Below are 19,595 nucleotides of genomic sequence, written 5' to 3'. Positions count from 1 at the left end.
TCAGACTTCGGAACACTTTGAAAAAAAATTAAAACATTATTCAATTTTGAGCTGTAATCAAAAACTTGAAATTATAAATATTATCAAACCATAATAATTGTAACTAAAAATCAAAAATCTTTACTCTTACTTACTATATCTTTTGACATATTGTTGTTGAATTCATATTTTTATCAGAATTCAAATAAAACAACGTTAACTAACACACAATATTTTGTCAAAACAATAAGTAAGTTGCCCTAAATTCGTATATTGAATTGTATATTGTTATGGAGTTAGGTATTGACGTATGCATGTAAGCACGAGCGTGGCATTCAACGGTACTCGGTAGTAACTAGTAGTGCGTCGGTACCCATATGAACTCCACTCACCCCTAAGTGGCTATCACGCACTAGGCGATTAATGACAGCATTTATACGCATTTTATTTTGCGAGATTAATCTCCACGTTTCTGAAGATATATTTATGCCCGCGATTAATCGCCTGGTGCGCGTAAGCCACTTAATATAATCATTCACGAGTTAACGACTCGTCATAGATCCCAGGAGGCCATGACGAGATTAGAAATTGCCTAACAATTGCCCCTCAAATAAAAGCCATAGCGAAGCCCATTAAAATATCTAATTCCCAGTAAATCAATATAATATACTACATTACCAACAAATACCTACTATAATATAAATAGATACTAGATATACTAGATTATTATTACTTCGTCAACAAGTGACGGTAAATTATTTTATATTAATTTTATAAATCATAATTAATATTTATAAGTTATTAAATAAATGCCAGTAACTATTAAAAAATAGGTAAATAAACAATAAAAAAAAAAATTCCAAAACAGAGATTAGTTTTATGAATGGGAAAATGCTATCCCTAATACCTATCATTGGTTGTTTTGAAATAAATACTTATGTTCTTTTTTATTTAGAACAATCTTGTGGCATTCTTCAACATGTTTTCTCAATAATCTCGTGAATAATTGTCCAAACTTACTGTCTGGACCTTACTCCCCCCCCCCCAGACTAAAAAAAAAAATATTTTGTGATTTCATGAATTTCGTACAAATTTCAACTTTTATAACACTTATAAAAAATGATAATGATTTGTGACTGTATTTTAGATCATTTAACATGAATATTATTTGATTATGTTTTTGCTACAAGATACACTTCATTTACTTTCTACCGGATGTCAACTTGGTATGGATGGAAATATTTTTTTATTTTATAAATGTTGTGCAGCGGTTTTAAATAATAACTAATTAGAACGGTTCTAAGTGTTCTCTTGGCCCTTTTATTCATCTAAAGATACGATGGATAAAGCAAGTTTACTAAATATAATATCTCCATGTAAATCATGTACAACACGTCATGTTTTATGAATGAATAATTAATACATAACTGATTTAACTTATGACAACATTTTAAACGATTTGTATTAAATTATTCTTTATTTTACATCTTTACCTATGCTTATTGCATAGATATTTTTAACACTTTTTTTTTACAATTAAATTTCAAAAACATATCCATGATTCAATGTATTTCATACATACGTTTTTTGGCTTTTTTTTCGTGAAATCGAGAAAATATCAAGTCATATTTAATTATGGTACATGAAAAATGTATTTCTCATCTTTTATTACTATTTCAAGCTTTTAGTCACGATATATTATAATATATAAATAATTTTATATTATAGACAATATATGGTTTCCTAAACTAATATAACGTCAATAACTGGTCACATATATTATTATATTTATATATAAATATATATATACAGATCTACTCTCGATATTATTCGGACATAGACATTAGACACATAGTAGTCTGGTACAGTAGACAATAAAGTTATGGTATAATATATATTGCATAAATGCATAATAATAGTCGGTGTGGTCATTATTCAAATATTAATTATTAATAAATGATTAATTAATAATTACAAAATTTAAATTTAAAATTGATAAACTTATCCAAGAAAAAGAATGGGAAGATCATAGTTATAATAATGCAACAGCGACCAACTTTTAACTGTATTATTTATTATGCATGTGGTTACATAACAAGAAAAATCTCCAAAGGCGCAACTTGTACTGTTTGTTTAGATGTATCAAATTCAACACAAACAATTGTCGACATTTCAGAGGCTGAATTGATAAACATAAAATCGAAAGGAGGGCTGGTACAAATCTTCATATTTTTTTTAAATTGAAGATTCTTTTTCAGCTCATTGTGGTGAGAAAAATGTGTTTGATTTAGTGGTTGAAGACACTTGTAGTTTGTCAAACCATTTCCTTGTTCTGCACATTGCAAATATATTTTAACAGCCATTGTTACAAATTATATAATTATGAGAACGCGCCATCACGTAATTACTAAAACTGACCGTTTAACAAACAGTGATACTAAATACTGATCAAGTGAGCACAGCGCAATCATAAGAAAAAAACTTTTTTCATATTTCGCCAATACGCCATTTTTTATTGGACAGGTAGTTATACATTCCGGACGTCAGAAAAGAGATACGGACGTCAGACTTACGAATTCGAAAACATTTTGACACTACTGAGTCCTAACTGCAAGCACTGAACGAAAACGAAACTGTGGCTGTACGCGTTTCTTCCAAAGAAATTGACACTATCATCAGCTGTCTGGCTCGTTCTCTAACCTGTACAATATTTTAAACCGTGTGCACGAGCGCATGAATCGCGGGAAGAAATTTTCTGATAACAGCGATTGTTGTTGCATATCTGGTAGTGATAGGGCAGCATCGCATTCCGCCGGTCAGTGCGTATAATTTCCACATGGCACGTACAATTCGTTTCGGCGTTTTCGGTTTTTGTGCACATTATCATCATTTTATCGGCAGGTCGCAAGTGCCTTCCACTTGCTACCTACGGTCGCACGAAAATTCGTAAAATACCTGCCAAACCGATTTTGAACGGGCCATGGCCGTGAATTTGGTACATTTCAACACTCGTCTGTTATCCCTGTGAAGACCCTTTACCATTTCGCTGCTTACGTAAGTGATTATGAGCTTGTGACTGCATGAGTATTTTGACGAATACGACGCTCGTTTCCGTTTTTGACCGAAATTAGCGTTTTTGTTATTTTGTACTGAATTATAATAATTATTACAATAGAGACAAAATGGATGCACCGATCTCATGCTTAATGCTTTGAGTAATTTTTTGAGATATTGAGTTGAAATTTTCAAATAGATACAACCTTATAGGTAGTGTATTGGTTTATTAATTAGTTTTACATTTTTTAGATTTAAGATTTGTACAATCAATAAAAAGATCTTATTATTTTATAATTACTTGTTTATCGTTCAGTCCACTATTTGAAAATCAATTGCATACAAATTTATGTTAGACATTTCTCTCTTAAATCTTAAAGTTTAATTAAAAAGTTACTTTTAATTACAATGTTGAGAACATCTAGGTTAGTACGTTTTAATGAACATGACATCAGAATTTGTTTTATGCTACAACCAGTGCCAAGCTAACTATCATTGAAGTCCTTATATTTATTATAAATCTGTAAATGATGCCACATTTATTTTGTTTTGTTAGTAGACAATTCCGTAGTAACAATGAGAAGACGACAGATTCAAATTATTTTATTTTATATGTAATATATTTTGGTAAGTGTTAATAACATTCCTTAAATTAAAATTAGTAGATAAAAACTTCAAGAACTCCAAAATAGTACTGATAATATTAAGTAATTAATCAACCTTTATTTGCATACCGAATGTTTTGATGACCAACGAGTTGGACATACGTTTTTAGAAGTGTAGGGTTATCATTGTAGATTTTATCCAACATCATGAAATGTGTAAGAAAAATATGTTACATTTTTATAAATAAATTACAAAAAAATATTAACTTACCCTAATTTTTTTTTTTTAATATCTTTTACTGCTGCACAGCTATTATTAATTACAGTTAAACAAAACGATTTCTTGAAGATTATATTAAATATCCCTAAGATCATAATTGATTGACCATTGTCACACATTTATTATGTTTTAACATTATATTTTATTGATTTAATTATTCAATATACTTATTTTATACTAGTGTGAATAAATTCATACCTAACAATTATTTGTTTTAATAAAAAATATTGTTTGAAAATTGTCTTAAAAGAATAATCAGTATTATTAAATACCTATGGAAAAAAATTATTAATAATAAAGCTTTATTTTAAGTAATTGAGAAATTATTTCTAAAATTTTTATCGAAATGGCTAATGTTCACTTTCATTACATTATTGATACAACATAATTAATGTATGTTCTTAATTTTTTATAATCTCAAACTAAAAAAATGGTGGAAATTTATAATTGATAAAAAAGCTATTTTATAATAACTTTTATTAAATCACAAATAAATATTATTGAAGCTAGCTGATGGTGATTGTTATCTAAATTTGATAGCTGTTACTCCTAAAAATTGAAATAATACCGCTTAATTATTTAAATAACAAACTATCATTGAAATATTTTGAATAAAATTATTAAACTTATACTCTACTGGCATTGATAAGATATGTTCCCAACCAAATATTTTTTTAGTATTAAATGTGGGTTTTTGAGTCATATGTTTCAATTACTTCTTTTGCGCTTTTATTGTCTTCTCAATCCATAATGAAATAGCTGTTAAATAAGTAATTAAGAGATAATATGGCCAAGTAAATATTATTAGAATACTCCAGTGGTTCTCAACCGGTGTGCCACGGCACACTACTATGCCGCGAGATCGACTAGATGTGCCGTGAGAAATGTCATACATATTTAGGTGCATGGCGATAACCTAATGTCTTCGCCGAAGTTGCCAAATATGTTGTGGTTGTCAAGTGCGTGAGTGTACCGTGAAAACTTGTGATGTATCATAGTATGCCGTGAACCAAAAAAGGTTGAGAACCACTAGAATACTCGATTGATAGAAAACAGTGATAAGTATGTGTTATAAGTATAGTTGTCTATTCAGACTATATAATTTCAAATTTTTGTGATTATTATCTTATTTCTACACAAATAATAATCAGTTAATCATTATAAGTTCATTTGATGGTATCCTCTTGAAAAAAAGCAAACTTAATTATATTCATTGCTAAATATCGAATTAACTAAAAGTAATGTTATTGGATAGTACTTAATGCACTGAAACAAACAATAAAAAATATATATGTACAATTGTTGAAAATGTCGTTCATCGATCTATATTGAAAAACTCAATACTCTTCAAAATATTTTCACGATTTCACTGTTTTTGTACTTTGTTTACTAATTCAACCTAAAATAATTTAATAATATGAGACAAGAACTAAAGATAACCATTTTTTTTTCAAAAATGGTGATACTAAAATAAATATTTAAAAATGTGATTATTATTAATTGTCTCTTAAATAACTATGTTAATGTAATAAATATTTGAAATTTAAATATAACTTAAAATATTGTCTACTTTTAATACCAAAATTAGAAACATAATATATTTATAAATATATATATTTTTTTTTACAGGTATTTCATTTATTTACCATGGAACAACCAGATTTAAAGTATTTAAAGATGGTTATACGGAGTCTTTTAACTAGCTCTCCAGGTAGAGTGACAATTTCACAAATATTAAATGAATACTCAAATTATGAAGGTTGTAATTTACCATATAAGCACTTGGGGTTCAATACTGTTTTTGAGTTGCTGGAAAATATGAATGATGTTTTAAAGGTAAGTTGAATGTTTCTTTTAACAAGTGTAATTGGGGTTTTCTAATATTTTTCTACGGTCGATGAATTAAATAAATTAAAATTTTTTTATTACACAATTTTTATATGATCATCATGGCCTATTGCAGTGACCTGCTTTTAAGAGTTATTGTTGAGGATGGTATCTTTACTCACTTAAATTGTCTAGAAAAAAATATTATTATTTTATTTTTTCATTTTTTTAAGGCTACTGTTTTTACTAGTACAATTATTTTTCAGTTAACATTGTACTTCAGATTCTGAGCGAAGGAATGAATATATTGATTTTACAATGATGTGTGTTCTTATATTTATTATTTTTATTTTTGCGTGTCTGTCATCACGGTTTTGAGTGGTAATATTCATCAGAATGTATCTAGATGTTTCTCCTTAAAACATGGCCTACAGAATTTCCCTCAAGTCAATGACTTCTAATTGTCTTGTGAGAGTGGGAAAGGGATAACAATTTCAGGTGCTAGGGGCACCAAATTATTAATACAGTACTTATAGATGGTTATAGTGGTTAACCTACTTATTATACAGTTTAATAGAATATTTGATTGAATATTGAATAAAATTATTTATGTACTATTTATAATTAACATTTTTTTTATTTTAGGTTCCGTCAAACCCAAATATGAATTCTCTGATTACACTAATTGTTGATGAAAAAACTTCACACCTTAGAGAACTTGTTGTAAATCAAAAATCTAAAAAACAGCGTCCTAGAAGAAATTATTCCTCTGGAAGAAGTGGTAATAATCACTTGTTGAAGTCTTCCAATTTTAAATCTCATGATTACAATCACAATAATCATAGACCAGATTATAGCACGTCTAGATACAAAAATTGCTCCCCTAGCTATGATTACAGTGCTCGTGGATATGAATATAGTAATAGGAATGGTAACAGTGCTCGTGGATATGATCATGTTAAAACCAAATCTTATACAAAACCTATTGGTATTGTTACACCAAATCTCAGAAGTTTTATCGAAAATCTGTGTAATACCTCCGGTTCAGAAGTAAGTTTTATCGTTACAACATTGACCATTATTTTTTTATAATTACATATTTTCTAATTGGTTTTTAGATGATAACTATTAATAAATTAAAGAATTGTTTAATAAATCATCCAGATTATAATAAATTGGGTACAACTAATATCGAAGAATCTATAAATATGTTAAAATTTTTTATCTACATTGATAAAGGAGGTGTACACCTTAAAGGTAATAATATAAATAATAATATATTTATTTTATATTTTAAATGTACTTACTATTTATTTTATATTTAAATTTAAGATTCTCCATTAGAAATATTTCGGTCTAAGACATCTGATAAAAGGAAGTACACAATACCGACATCTGCAAGTTACCTAAGTAGTATTGTTGATGATAATGAAGAATTGTTGTATAGTGAGATCAATAATGATGACTATGATTATGAGATGGATTATTCAAGTTTAGAAAACCTTAAAGTACATGGTAGGTTTACTTTGTATATTTATTATGCATATTAATATTTAATACATTTATGGCTACTAGTTTGAATCTTCTTTGTGTGCAGTTAAACTTTTTGTTTCAATGCAGAAACTATCAAAATAATACGAAACTTGTTATATTAGATATACATTTTTCACAATTTCAATAAAATAGCATATATTTTGATTAATTATTATAAGCTATAACAGTGTATGTGGTGTTTTATATCTTAAAATTTTAATCAAAAAATAAAGCATATAATAATATCATTACTATATAGCTTAGCCACTGTAAAATGTAAATCCATATAGTGCATTGCAAATTTAAATCAATGTTGCTAATTAATTGCTTTTGAACCTTGCCATGTGTAAGCCCTATGACTTATGGCTGTGTTTAAGCTAATGAAGACAAGTATAGAATTTTAAATTACAACTACACTTGATCACTGAGAAACTGGTTTCATTAATGTCATCTTAATATACTTCAATGTGAATGTGTGTGAAGTTGGCCCCTCGACTTTGTCTGATCGTTTCAAAATATATGCCAATATTTTGCAAATTAATTGCAAATAATTGCAAATTAGTTTTTAGAATCTGGAAACTGATATTTTATTTTTGGCGAATTTTACAAGTTTTTTAGCCAGCCCCCTGACTTGGTCTAATCGTTTCGTAAATTTTACAAGTTTTTTGCTACCGAATGACTCCGGCGTTATAGAATACTTATGAAAAATTGTTTTAAATATATATATTTTTTGTAATTGCGCAACTACTTGTTATGCATTGGTATGTAGATCATTTATATAGTTTACCTTTTAGTTGTATATTTAAAAAATATTTATTTATGCCACACTCTTTTATTTCCTATCAACAATAAGATATTTTTTACTATTAGATATTATTTGGCGATATTCATTACTTATTAGGCCTTTGAATGATCTTCATACTTTTTATGGTACTACTCGCGTGTAGTTTTGTTGTTACTTAGTTGAGAATTATTATTTTTTTTTATATATACCTATCTTATAGGTAGGTACTTAGAAAATAATAATAATTTCCCAATTAATTATACCTTTTCATTGTTAATATTTTGTATTAAATTTTCGCATGTTAGGTGTTTCTGTATAAAAGTCTTGTATTCAACATGCATTGGATGATAATGTATAATATACAATAATACAATATGTGCAATTAATTTTGCAAAATATTGGCATAGATTTCAAAACGATCAGACTAAGTCGGGGGGCAACTTCACGCACATTCAATGTGAATGCATGCGCGTCCTTCAGCGTAGGAGAAAATATGACAACACATATAGAATTAGCATTGTCTAGTATAATATAATTTAAACTATGCAATGTGTTATAATAGAAAATGAACAAAAAGTAAGCCAGACATCAACCAGGACTGCACATCATGATAACACAATCTTGTCGAGTAGTAGTAATTCTCCTCAACATTCTGATAGTTGGCAGAAGTTGCGCACCTATAATTCATCCTCACAACCAAATGGACAAAATCGGTTAGATCCTCAAAACATGGTCAATATGTTCAAAACAGGTCATATCATGATATTCAGTATATTAAAACTTAATTTATTTAGTTTTTAATCATTATTTTTTATTAATATTGAGTATAATATTAATGTTTGAGTAATAGTTAGTAAAAATTCAGGTTTAGAACATAGTACTCTGTATTTACTTCTGTAAAAATGCACAGACTTATCAAAATTTTATGATTTGTTTTTTACTATAAAGTGAGAGGGAATGAAAACAATGAGTGATCGTATTCATTTTTTATTTTAGACTTTCATCACTTTTTAGATTTAGAGTAGTAGTGAAAACAAATATGTATGCAATATATTTTATACTTATTATTTATACTTTTTTTTTTTATTTTTTCATTTTTATAAGTACTAAAAGTGTTTTGACTTAGTTTTGTGATTTTATTTTCTTAGACCTCCCTAGAGTCTGGGTTTTTTAAACTTGAGCAATAAATTATATTTAATATTAATTATTATCACTTACAAACATAGATAATAAGGATTATTATGTGTACAATATAGTTCACAACTCCCATCTTAATTTACAAAACTGATTATATTGTTATAGTTGTTTATTTCGTAATTTGTTGTTGTTAAATGTTAAATTTTAAAATATCTTTTATGTTAAATATTAAATTTTAAAATATAAAACTAACTAATAGAATTTATTTACAGAAAATGTTAGTATAAACATTTGATGAAGATTTAAATACTTATAATAGAAATTTAATTACAAGATATAACAACTTTTAAAATAAAGTACAACTATTAATCTAATGAAATTAACCACATTTTTAAATATGAAGATAATCATTAAATGTCATGCTGTTGGTTCTCAATGGGGAAAAAATATCGAAAAATATATAAAATTTTGTTTTGATTTAAGAGTTCTTAATAATAAATTGAATTGTGCACAATTAAAATTATATTTTTAAGGCTTATATTTGTTATTTATGTGTAGATTTGAATGGTTCAAAGTCGAAAAGTAGTGATACAGTTTCAGCTCAAAATATTGATAAAAATACATTCATATCATCAACTAAACCTATTCATAATAAAGTAAGATTATTATTATTATTTAATTATTGCTTGTTAATTGTATTTGTAGTTAATTTGCTTAATATGTAGTTAATAATAAAGTTTAATTAGCGGTAAAGTTAGTTAAGTAATTTAGCGGGTTCATTAATGTATGATTAATAAGTATATCTAATTAATTAAATTGTGAAATCATAATACAATTATTTAAGTTAAACTTCTTTGCAGAAGGTATAAAATGATCGAGAGAGGATATTAGTGCATAGTTGCTTTTGCATGTTACCTACCTAATTTCAGCAGTTACAATTTAGTTTTTAGGATCGCTTCAATAAAAGAAAATGCCCGTGTGAATTGGTGTAATTTTGTTTCTCCTGGTTTTCTCTTATCGTTTACTTCTGTTTTCCCGTTTGACTTCGTTGGATGACTTCTGGCATCATGTATTTCTTGTATCTTATTTTATACTATGTTTATGTTTATGTACATCCATCTCTTTTACTTATGATATAATTAATTACAGATTGTAAATTGTCTTAATAATAATAATTAAAAAAAACGTTGTCAGGTAATTGTTGGGTAATCCAATGTTTTAGATTTGGTTTATCACTAGACATAATTGTCATGGGGTTTTGCCTAAATTCATCTTGTATTTATTTTTTTAAGCATGAATTATTTCAATTATTATTATATTGCTGATGTATCAGTTAGGTATTATTATAACAATAAAATTCTGTTATAATGTAGGTAGTTTTAGTTACATTTTATACTAAATTTTTGAAAATAAAAACCACCAAGCCACAGCTATATTAACACAGATAATGGTAAATAACCATATTTTACTATCGCTGAATGTTTGAATCAATGCTATTTATTTGCAAGTGATTTATTGTTACAACAATTGGTATTTATTTATTCTGGTTTGAATTATTTTAACAAATTCTGGGAAAATATAGTCTAAAATGTGATTTTTATAATTATAGTCTATTAGTTATATTATAACTATATATTCTAATTCTTGATGTATAATTGAGTTTTAGATTATATTTAAATCTGATTTATAATAAGAAATCATTTTATTTTAAGAAGTAAATCAATGTCTTTAAATAAATGTAATTTATAAACTTTAAAGAAAACATTTGTTAATAGTTATGTGCTCTATATCAATTTTTTAGATTGTATCAAAAATAGAACATAAAGAAAATTGTGATATAAAAAGTAAGTACCCAGCAATTGTTACTTTTATTATTTTATTATTTACAGTTTTCTAAAGATATACTTGTATTTGTATATCTTAAACTCATTAAATATGTTCATGATGGATCCAACATGATCAGTGATAATTTATATTTTACCATTTTGTTCAATACCATATGAAAATTATTCTATAAAAACAGATTTTTTAATAATACGCAGTAGGATTATTATTGTATATCCAACTGAAATTAATATAATTTTCAACTTTTTATTAATTAGACACTCCAGATTCTTCCAAAACTCAAAAGGATGAATATAAAAAAGCCATTGTTGCTATTATAGCCGAATCTGATCAACCAATTACTGTAAATAATGTATTGAACAAATTTAAAAAAAAACATGGTTACAACTTTCCATTCCAAGAATTTTCATGTGTAACGTACATGGACTTTTTTCGCCTGTACCCAGATATGTTTAAAGTAATTAATTTATCAATTTCAGAATATTATTTAATACTATTAAATAAAATTTCCTTTTTTTTAGTTGGAAAATCAATGCTCTACAAACAGTGTTGTAAGTCTACAAAAACAAATAATATGTAAACGAAAAGAAACTGTTAGAAAATACTTAAGTAAAGCATGTAAGTCATAAAAAATAATAATTTTGTAGTTAAATTATGTACCTACTTATTTCCTGTTTATTGTGATAACTAAAATGTTGATTGTGTGATGGGCTTAAATTGCATTACATTATATTTTCAATGATTTCTATAGTACAAAATATAATAATAAATCAATAGAATTATTGGTATTTTTTAGAACATAGTTAAAAAGTTGTTTTAGATGTATTTCAATACTTATGTGTGAGTTTTGTACAAATGGGTTAACTTAATATTAATAAATTACAATTAACAATGTGTTGTTTAACTAGTATCAGTTTTTTTCCTTATTAAGTTTGTTACAACCAATTAAGTACAGAATATCTATTATAGGAAACTTATTTTTTATTACTGTTCATTTAATTAATCAAACCTACTAAAAAAGTTATGTTAAATATTTAACGTTTATTTATTATTTACATTTTAAGCCATATTTAACAATGTTGCTGTTGTCAATTCAGAAAATTATATTTTGGATCAAAGTAAGATTATATCTGAACTTTTATCAGATGACGATCAGAAAATTAAAGATACTGCAATAGATAATTCATGCCAACCACAGTAAGTATAACATTGTTTACAATTTCTTAAGATGGATACATTATTTTCAAATTTTTTATGATAAAATATTCAAATGTATTGAAAGCTAACTGAATATTCTAATAGTATTTATTATATTGTAATTTTTTATGGAATTTGTAGTATTTTAAACTCGTAAGACTTTAATGTAATACAGGGGTCTACAACCTGCAGTTTTGTTTTTATTATGCACAAGGTCACAATTTTTTCTAAAATCTATGGTCCTAATACTTAAAAGAGTGAAAATCCCCAATTTATTTTTCAAAATTTTAAAAACTTTTTCAAATGTCTTTGAAAAGCAAATTAAATTTGGTATTAAAAGTATATTTAGTATATTATGACTTTTGAGTTATGTTAATTAACTTTATTTAAGGTTTGTTTTTTATAGTACAACTATAATTGTACATATTATTTTTTAATTCTTATCAAAAGTCTACAGTAACTCACTATAAATAAATTCACAAATATTATATTTACTTTCTTAGTAGGTACATTGTTCATGAATTATATGGCTATAACCTTGAAATAATATATCTTTATTGTTGTATATTTCTCTCAAAATGATGACACTAGAATCCAATCTATCTTCTAAAATATGGTTTCAATGAAATTGTTCTATTCTGATTTTTTTTTTTTTACTTTTTAGTTGTGAAAACTCAATAAATTCATATGAAATATACGATGCTGACACGATATTGGATACAATGAAAGTAAAAATGCGTCAGATTTTAAGTAAATACAAAGATGGCATATTATGTAACGATTTTATGAATGTTTATGGTGTAAGTATTCGCTTAGGTAATTTTTTCTTTCTATTTACTCATATGGCATGTAATTAACAATAAGAAGCAGAAGACAATTTTGTGATTTTCATTTGTTGTAAATAGAGCTAGGATTTTAATGACCTAAAAAATACACAATAATACAAAAAAGACCTAAACACTCTAAAAAAATCAATGTTTTTTTTTTTGTTGAAAACTTATCTAAAAACATTAATTATGAGTAACCAATAATACAATTTTACAATACTTATTTTTTTACTCGTACTTTATTTGTATCCGTGTAATTAATTATTTATCTCAATGTATTTTTGTGCTCTCAATAACAAAAAAAAATTCTCATAACCTTTAACTGTTAAATAACATAATATTAATTGACATTTTGTACCTATGATTTTGTTACTTATTTTTTCTACACATTATTATGTACTCTGTGCACTTGGGCTCTTATAATTTAAATTAAAATAAAATCTCCTTTTTTGTGTATTGGACATAACATTGACACTTGCCAAATGGTTTTGGTATTATTTCTTCTCTCCATATTTTACTTATCAGTGTCTTTAAGTTTATCATTGGAGTACTTCTAACTTTATTTAGCAGTTCTGATACTAGTAAATAGTTCTAACTAAATATTTCATATAAACTTATATTGTTAGCTAAGACTTAATTTATATACCTAAATGTGTATTTAATTATAATTGTTTCGTTTTTAAAATAACTAATATATTTAACCATTCAATGATTAATCTTTTGGCAAATTATTTTATAGAGCGCGTATAACAGTCATTTCAATTTTTCTGAGTATGGATTCAGCAGCATGCGGGATATGGCATACAAGTTACCATCTGTATTTTATGTTAAAGTAACTGAAGATAACAATGAATGTATTTTATTTGAAGCTCATAGACGAAGTGAATTAGAAAATAACTCAGATGGTAAGTAACGGTGAATGTGTTAGTGTCATACAATCAAAATTTCTTAGTTCAATAAAAAAGAAAACTGGTTACTAATAATCAATGTTGGAATACTCCGACGTATTTATTCATCATACTCTATATATTAATGTACATCTATTTTATATCAAACATTTAGTGGTACACTAACAATAGTTATATTTTATATGGTTTCAATTTAGCAGCCATTTTAAGTCCAACAGGTGTCATAGAAATGTATTAGACTCCTTACATGTTGAGTAGGTACACACTATTCCTACTGCTAATCAATGTATTCATAAATCCAAGGAATGAGACTTAAGTTAAAATTTTTCTGAAATAAATATTTTCATTAACCTTGCTACTTGCAAGTGTCAACTACTGTTAGATTTAAAAAAAGATTTAAACTGAGGTTGGGTCCTTTAAACTCATATTGCTTGCTTTAATCTTGATTTTTCCTATGAATTGAATTTTTCATTTTAGTCCATTAGGTTCACTTAACTTCAAAAAATACATCAAACATTTCTGTATTAATGGAGTCTTATTAAGTGATATTAATATCACCATCATTTGAACAATATCTTTTATTACATCTGTTGTAACTTGCTGTGATGATTTAAACAGAAAACATACCAGCTAACATAATTTCCTGTAATATTCCCTCACTAACACTTTCTGCTAAAGTTTTTAACATAGAATTTTGAAAATGTTTTGACATTATTGTTAATCTTCTTTTTTCATAAGAATTATTGAGGCATTTAGATGCTAGATGATCAGATAATATTGAATGATTATTATATACAAATTTAGTAAAGCCTAAAATATTTCTTTTATTAGATGATGTGTTCGTCAAAAAAATTTAATGACCATGGGAATATCTCATTTTAACAAATACAATATAATACCCATAAGAATATTTACTATTTCTTGGTTTTCTGATAATTGAGAATTTTCTGATCTGATGGGAGATACATCAACTTTATTCCTACAAGCATTCATTGCCGTGTTAATTTCTGATTACATTTTGTTAAAATCTATTTTTTTCATTTATTACTTTTGAAAAAAATGCAATTCAATTGTATGTCCATTGAATCTATATTGGTATTTGGCTTTTGACTATTCTTATTTTATTTCTATCACTGTTCTACATAACTCATCTTATGTTATTATATTTATTATACAAAGTACACTCTCAAAAATAGTATAAAATAATTATTTATTTGTATCTTACCAATTAATCTACCAACCAACAAACCCATCCACTAGAATTATTTTATTACGATCTCTTCCCGTGTGTAAAGTACATTTAAGCTGCTTTTAAATTATACAGTACATAATATGAGTACACATTATTTTTTAATTAAAAATAATACATTATATTATTTTCAGATCCATCGCTGTATTATAAAAATATTCCGAAGACTGTGTTGTATAATCTTTCAAAGTTCTTTGATAAGTATCGAACTGGAGTAAAATTCAATGAACTGTTGACTTTATACTGTGTAAAAGAATGAATTAAGAAGTTTTTTTTCTTTAAACCAGTTTTTAAGTTGCATTTTATTTTTCAGGCAGAATATGGCCGAGCTTATGAACCATTAAAGTATGGATATTCTTCCGAAAAGCACATGTTTGAATGTTTAGACAAAATGGTTGAAATAGAAAATAATGAGCTATTTACAATAAATCCTTATGCCTATACAAAACCTGTACAAGATCTAGATCATACTGACAATTATGATAACAATTCAATTGCTTTACCAGTATGCATTAAAATAATTTGTACCTTTTAATAAAAATATTATATTGTGTTATCTTTTCCTAAAAATACAAATCATCTAATTTTCGGAAAAAAACTGATGTTTTGGAAATAATGATTCCAAATATAAATTGGAATATATTCTAGACAAATTAATTTTAAATGTATTTAATGTCCTTTGTTACAGAATAAAAAATTGATTTATTATTTTACTTAATTGTTTTATTATTCACAGGATACTGATTTTTTATTACATTACTCTGGCAATGATGTCTGTAACGGTAGATTTAAGTATTCTAAAGTTAAATTTAACATTAAAGAGTTAACAAATGTCATTGTTGCTGAAATTTTCAACCCAAGTTCATTTTACATCCAATTAGCAGCAGAAGTCAATAATCTGAATAGTTTAATGGACTCATTACAGTTGGTTTTATCTTTCATTGATTTGTTATTACATTATTTACTGACAAAATTTGTAACTTGTGTATTATTAATTATTCTAGAGTGTATTACAACGAAAATGAAAAAAAATTCAAAGTTCTACCAAAACTAATACTTCAAGGATTAGCATGTACCTCATGTTTTGAAGATTCTGGCCTATGGCACAGGGCTACTGTCTTAAAAATAATTGATGATGAAAATGTGCAAGTAATTAAGATTTTTGAACATATATAATTTATATGAATCTACAAATGTTAATTAATATTAGTTTTTGTTCATTAGTTATATATAAGGCATTTATTTAGTTAACTTTAAACCAGTATTCATACAATCCAAGTACACACACATTCAAATTAATTAAGTATAACATTTAACATTAATAATTAAGTCATGTGTGTTGGAAGTATTTCAAAGTTAAATGTTAATGTATTTGGAAAAATTTCAAATGCAAATTGAGTATACTTTAATATTTCAACTTCTTATAATTTAGATCATTTTTATTTTGGCTCATTTAGTTTTATTTATCTTAAATCATTTACTGTGCCTTTTTATCAACTTATGTGTTTGTTTTTCATTCAAGAATCAAATTCAGTATCTTTTCATTTTATTCAGTGAAGGGAAGGGATAGCATTCTATCACCTTGTAATTAGTAATTTGTAACCTTAATATTCATAATATTTTTTTAACACTTGTCTTGTTCTGTAGAGTACTATATGTTTTATGATTACTATAGTTCTATATGTTGGTAGAACTTTTAATGAAAAATAAATATTTGAATAAAATTCAGTATTACAATTATTGGTAACTGTCCAATATACGACCTACACACTGATATAGTCCAATATGTCGTTCATACATATATATAAAATAAAATAAATAAAATATGCGACCTACAGGCTGATTTACGGTCCAACACGTGAGTTTCGTCATATATGTAAAATACGAATAATTTTAACTAAGCTTTTTTTTTATTCCACTTCTCAGTGTCGTCAAGAACTGCATTGTTTCAGTCCGTATTGTTATGAAACGTCTTTTTCATATCGGTCAAAAAGTCATCAAAAACAGTTTTTGGATTTTGACACGATCTCCACCACTCTTCTTGGAGTTGTCTATCTAATAAATGAGACACCCCATTCTTTGTAATATTATATTTGGATTTTAGAATTCTTAAGCCTTCAATTTGTTGAGTGTGTGTTCCTGTTTCCAGATCAATAAAAATTTCTGAATGGTTAACTGTTTGATAAATGTATACATATATATATATATATAATATAAATTATATTTATGATTTAATGTTGAGTATGCTCTCCATTATAAATTGTCGTTCCAGTTTTTATTTCATTTTTAATAATTTGTTAGAGTTTCTCGGTCCCGTTTTTCTACGATAAAACCCGCCAATCTAATAATAAGTCTGGCCGTTTCTAACAAATACCAAATACCCATGGGCCTACCATACGATTCCCGTAATTCTTATTTGTATGTACTATTTCATTTTTGTCAGAATCTCCGTTGTTGGAATTATTTACTTCTCTTAATGGCTAATGGCCCTCACATTGTAATCGAGTACGGTTATACTTCCTTTTACCTTGAAAAAAGTATTCGTCAATTTGGACAGTTCAACCATGACCACCCATTTTCTCTCTTTTGAAAAAAAATTTACTGGTATTTCTCAACATGACAGTAAATACAAGTATTAATTATTGTAAGTATTGAAGAACAAGAATAAAATAGAATAAAATCCCTATCACGATAAAGAAACATGTAGATCAACACAATCTTTTTGGTAGGTCAAGTATCATTTGTAGGTCACATATTGGACCGTTACCCAATAATTTAATTATTTATCAGTTTCACTTAGACGGTTGATATCATTAAGTACACTAACAAGTGATGTTATTATTGTGTCATTACTAGTCTATTTGTATTCATCTTTTTATCGATATTTTATATATAAACATTATACTTTTTTTAAATATATTAATTTTGTTTTATTGATTTTATAATTCAATTTTACACAGACATGTAATGGCTTATGCATTTTTTTTAAAGTTATACTTAATAGTTTATTGTTATAATTTAATGTTTCATTTTTAGTGCATATTGTAACACTGTGTAGTGTGTATGGGATTAGTGCTTCATTCACCCGGCTTCACATATAATATTTTTACTTATTTATTTGAAGATAAAATTGACATCTTTTTTGTTATATTTTAGTTATTATATGTTGATTATGGATCAATTGAAATAGTACCAAAAACCAATGTTAGACTTTTGGCATCTCAATTTGGGATATATCCTGCTCAAGGAGTGCATTGCGGTTTGTACGAGTATAATGAATTAAACTATCCACGAGAAATAAGTGAATCTTTTGCTGAAATGGTTGACGACCATGTGCTAGAAGCACAGTTTCATTCACAAGTATCTGAAGTAATTTCCTAATTAATCATAGTTTTACTTAATTATTAAGTTTCATTTTATTTCAGGACGATTCTGAAAAGAAAACCGTAACATTATTTATGAATACTCAAACTAGTAAAATTAATATAAACAAAAAATGGTAAGTTTTCCTCATAAATATAACATTTTTTTTTCAATTATTTATGCAAATTCTAATTATTTTCTTTAATCATCAATGTATTACCTAAAATTTGGTGCTTTCGATATTGAAGTGATGAGTAATGAATTCTTTTTAGATTCTGAGCAAAGCAATGAATGTATTGATTTTACAATGATATGTTTTTTTATTCTTGTCAGTCATCATTTTTTGGGACCTTAAAAATGTTTCGATTTTCTTGACAGACATTCTTCGCTCAGAATCATCTTTCTTATACAATTTTTAAATCAGTGAATTCAAATTTAATTCATCCGTTGCAATGACTCTCTAGACACCTAATGTACAATAGAGCGTTTCCCACTTACCTGCTTTTTATTTTTTGCGGCAGTCACAAAAAAAAAAAAGCAAAGAATATAATTGTATATTTTGTAATCCATTGTATTGTTTAATTTATTTTAAATGTTATTCCTAGTTCCAAAGAAATTCTAAATCATTTAAGTAAACATCAAGAATCTGTGAGACGGATGATTTGTAAAGTAATGGCAGAAGAGACAGAAGAGACAGAAGTTTGAACTTTTTAGAAAAAGAAATTGATGGCAACAAGAAGTCAAAGAAAATTCTTTGTTTAGTAAATCATTTTTTTGAATATAGTTATGCTGTATTATTTTATGTATATTTGCTACTTAAAGTATGATAAGGACAGAATACACTTATTAATAAAACGTTTCCTCGTTATGATCTAATACCTATTTATTAAACATGTTTTTAATTATGTATATTTATTTATGTTTATTAACTTAAATGTTGAGTATCTTAACTCAGTTATTTGATTACAAAATTTTCTTACTTACTTTGTAATACAATTTGTTCAATA

General features: G+C 26.2%; 1 protein-coding gene across 3 annotated transcripts; it reads left to right on the top strand.

Annotated features, from left to right (window-relative positions):
• The first annotated feature begins 2,766 nt into the window (after positions 1-2,766).
• Positions 2,767-19,595, top strand: LOC111033146. Of its 3 annotated transcripts, XM_022313749.1 has the most exons (21): positions 2,767-3,033; positions 3,155-3,246; positions 5,548-5,754; positions 6,391-6,795; positions 6,864-7,002; positions 7,078-7,260; positions 8,625-8,813; positions 9,758-9,855; positions 11,001-11,043; positions 11,302-11,501; positions 11,566-11,662; positions 12,109-12,241; positions 12,906-13,041; positions 13,808-13,973; positions 15,360-15,472; positions 15,539-15,730; positions 15,962-16,149; positions 16,230-16,374; positions 18,382-18,594; positions 18,651-18,724; positions 19,194-19,301. In XM_022313749.1, the coding sequence occupies exons 3-21, from the start codon at positions 5,566-5,568 to the stop codon at positions 19,291-19,293; spliced, it is 3,003 nt and encodes a 1,000-aa protein (XP_022169441.1). In that variant the 5' UTR covers positions 2,767-3,033; positions 3,155-3,246; positions 5,548-5,565; the 3' UTR covers positions 19,294-19,301. The 3 variants fall into 3 exon arrangements, with proteins under 3 accessions (XP_022169441.1, XP_022169442.1, XP_022169440.1); XM_022313750.1 differs by lacking the exon at positions 3,155-3,246 and having other exon boundaries at positions 18,382-18,585; positions 19,194-19,595; XM_022313748.1 differs by lacking the exon at positions 3,155-3,246 and having other exon boundaries at positions 2,768-3,033.

This window comes from Myzus persicae, unplaced genomic scaffold, assembly GCF_001856785.1.
Source record: "Myzus persicae strain clone G006 unplaced genomic scaffold, MPER_G0061.0, whole genome shotgun sequence".
Lineage (NCBI taxonomy): Eukaryota > Metazoa > Arthropoda > Insecta > Hemiptera > Aphididae > Myzus > Myzus persicae.
This window is presented reverse-complemented; position numbering and strand designations above follow the sequence as displayed.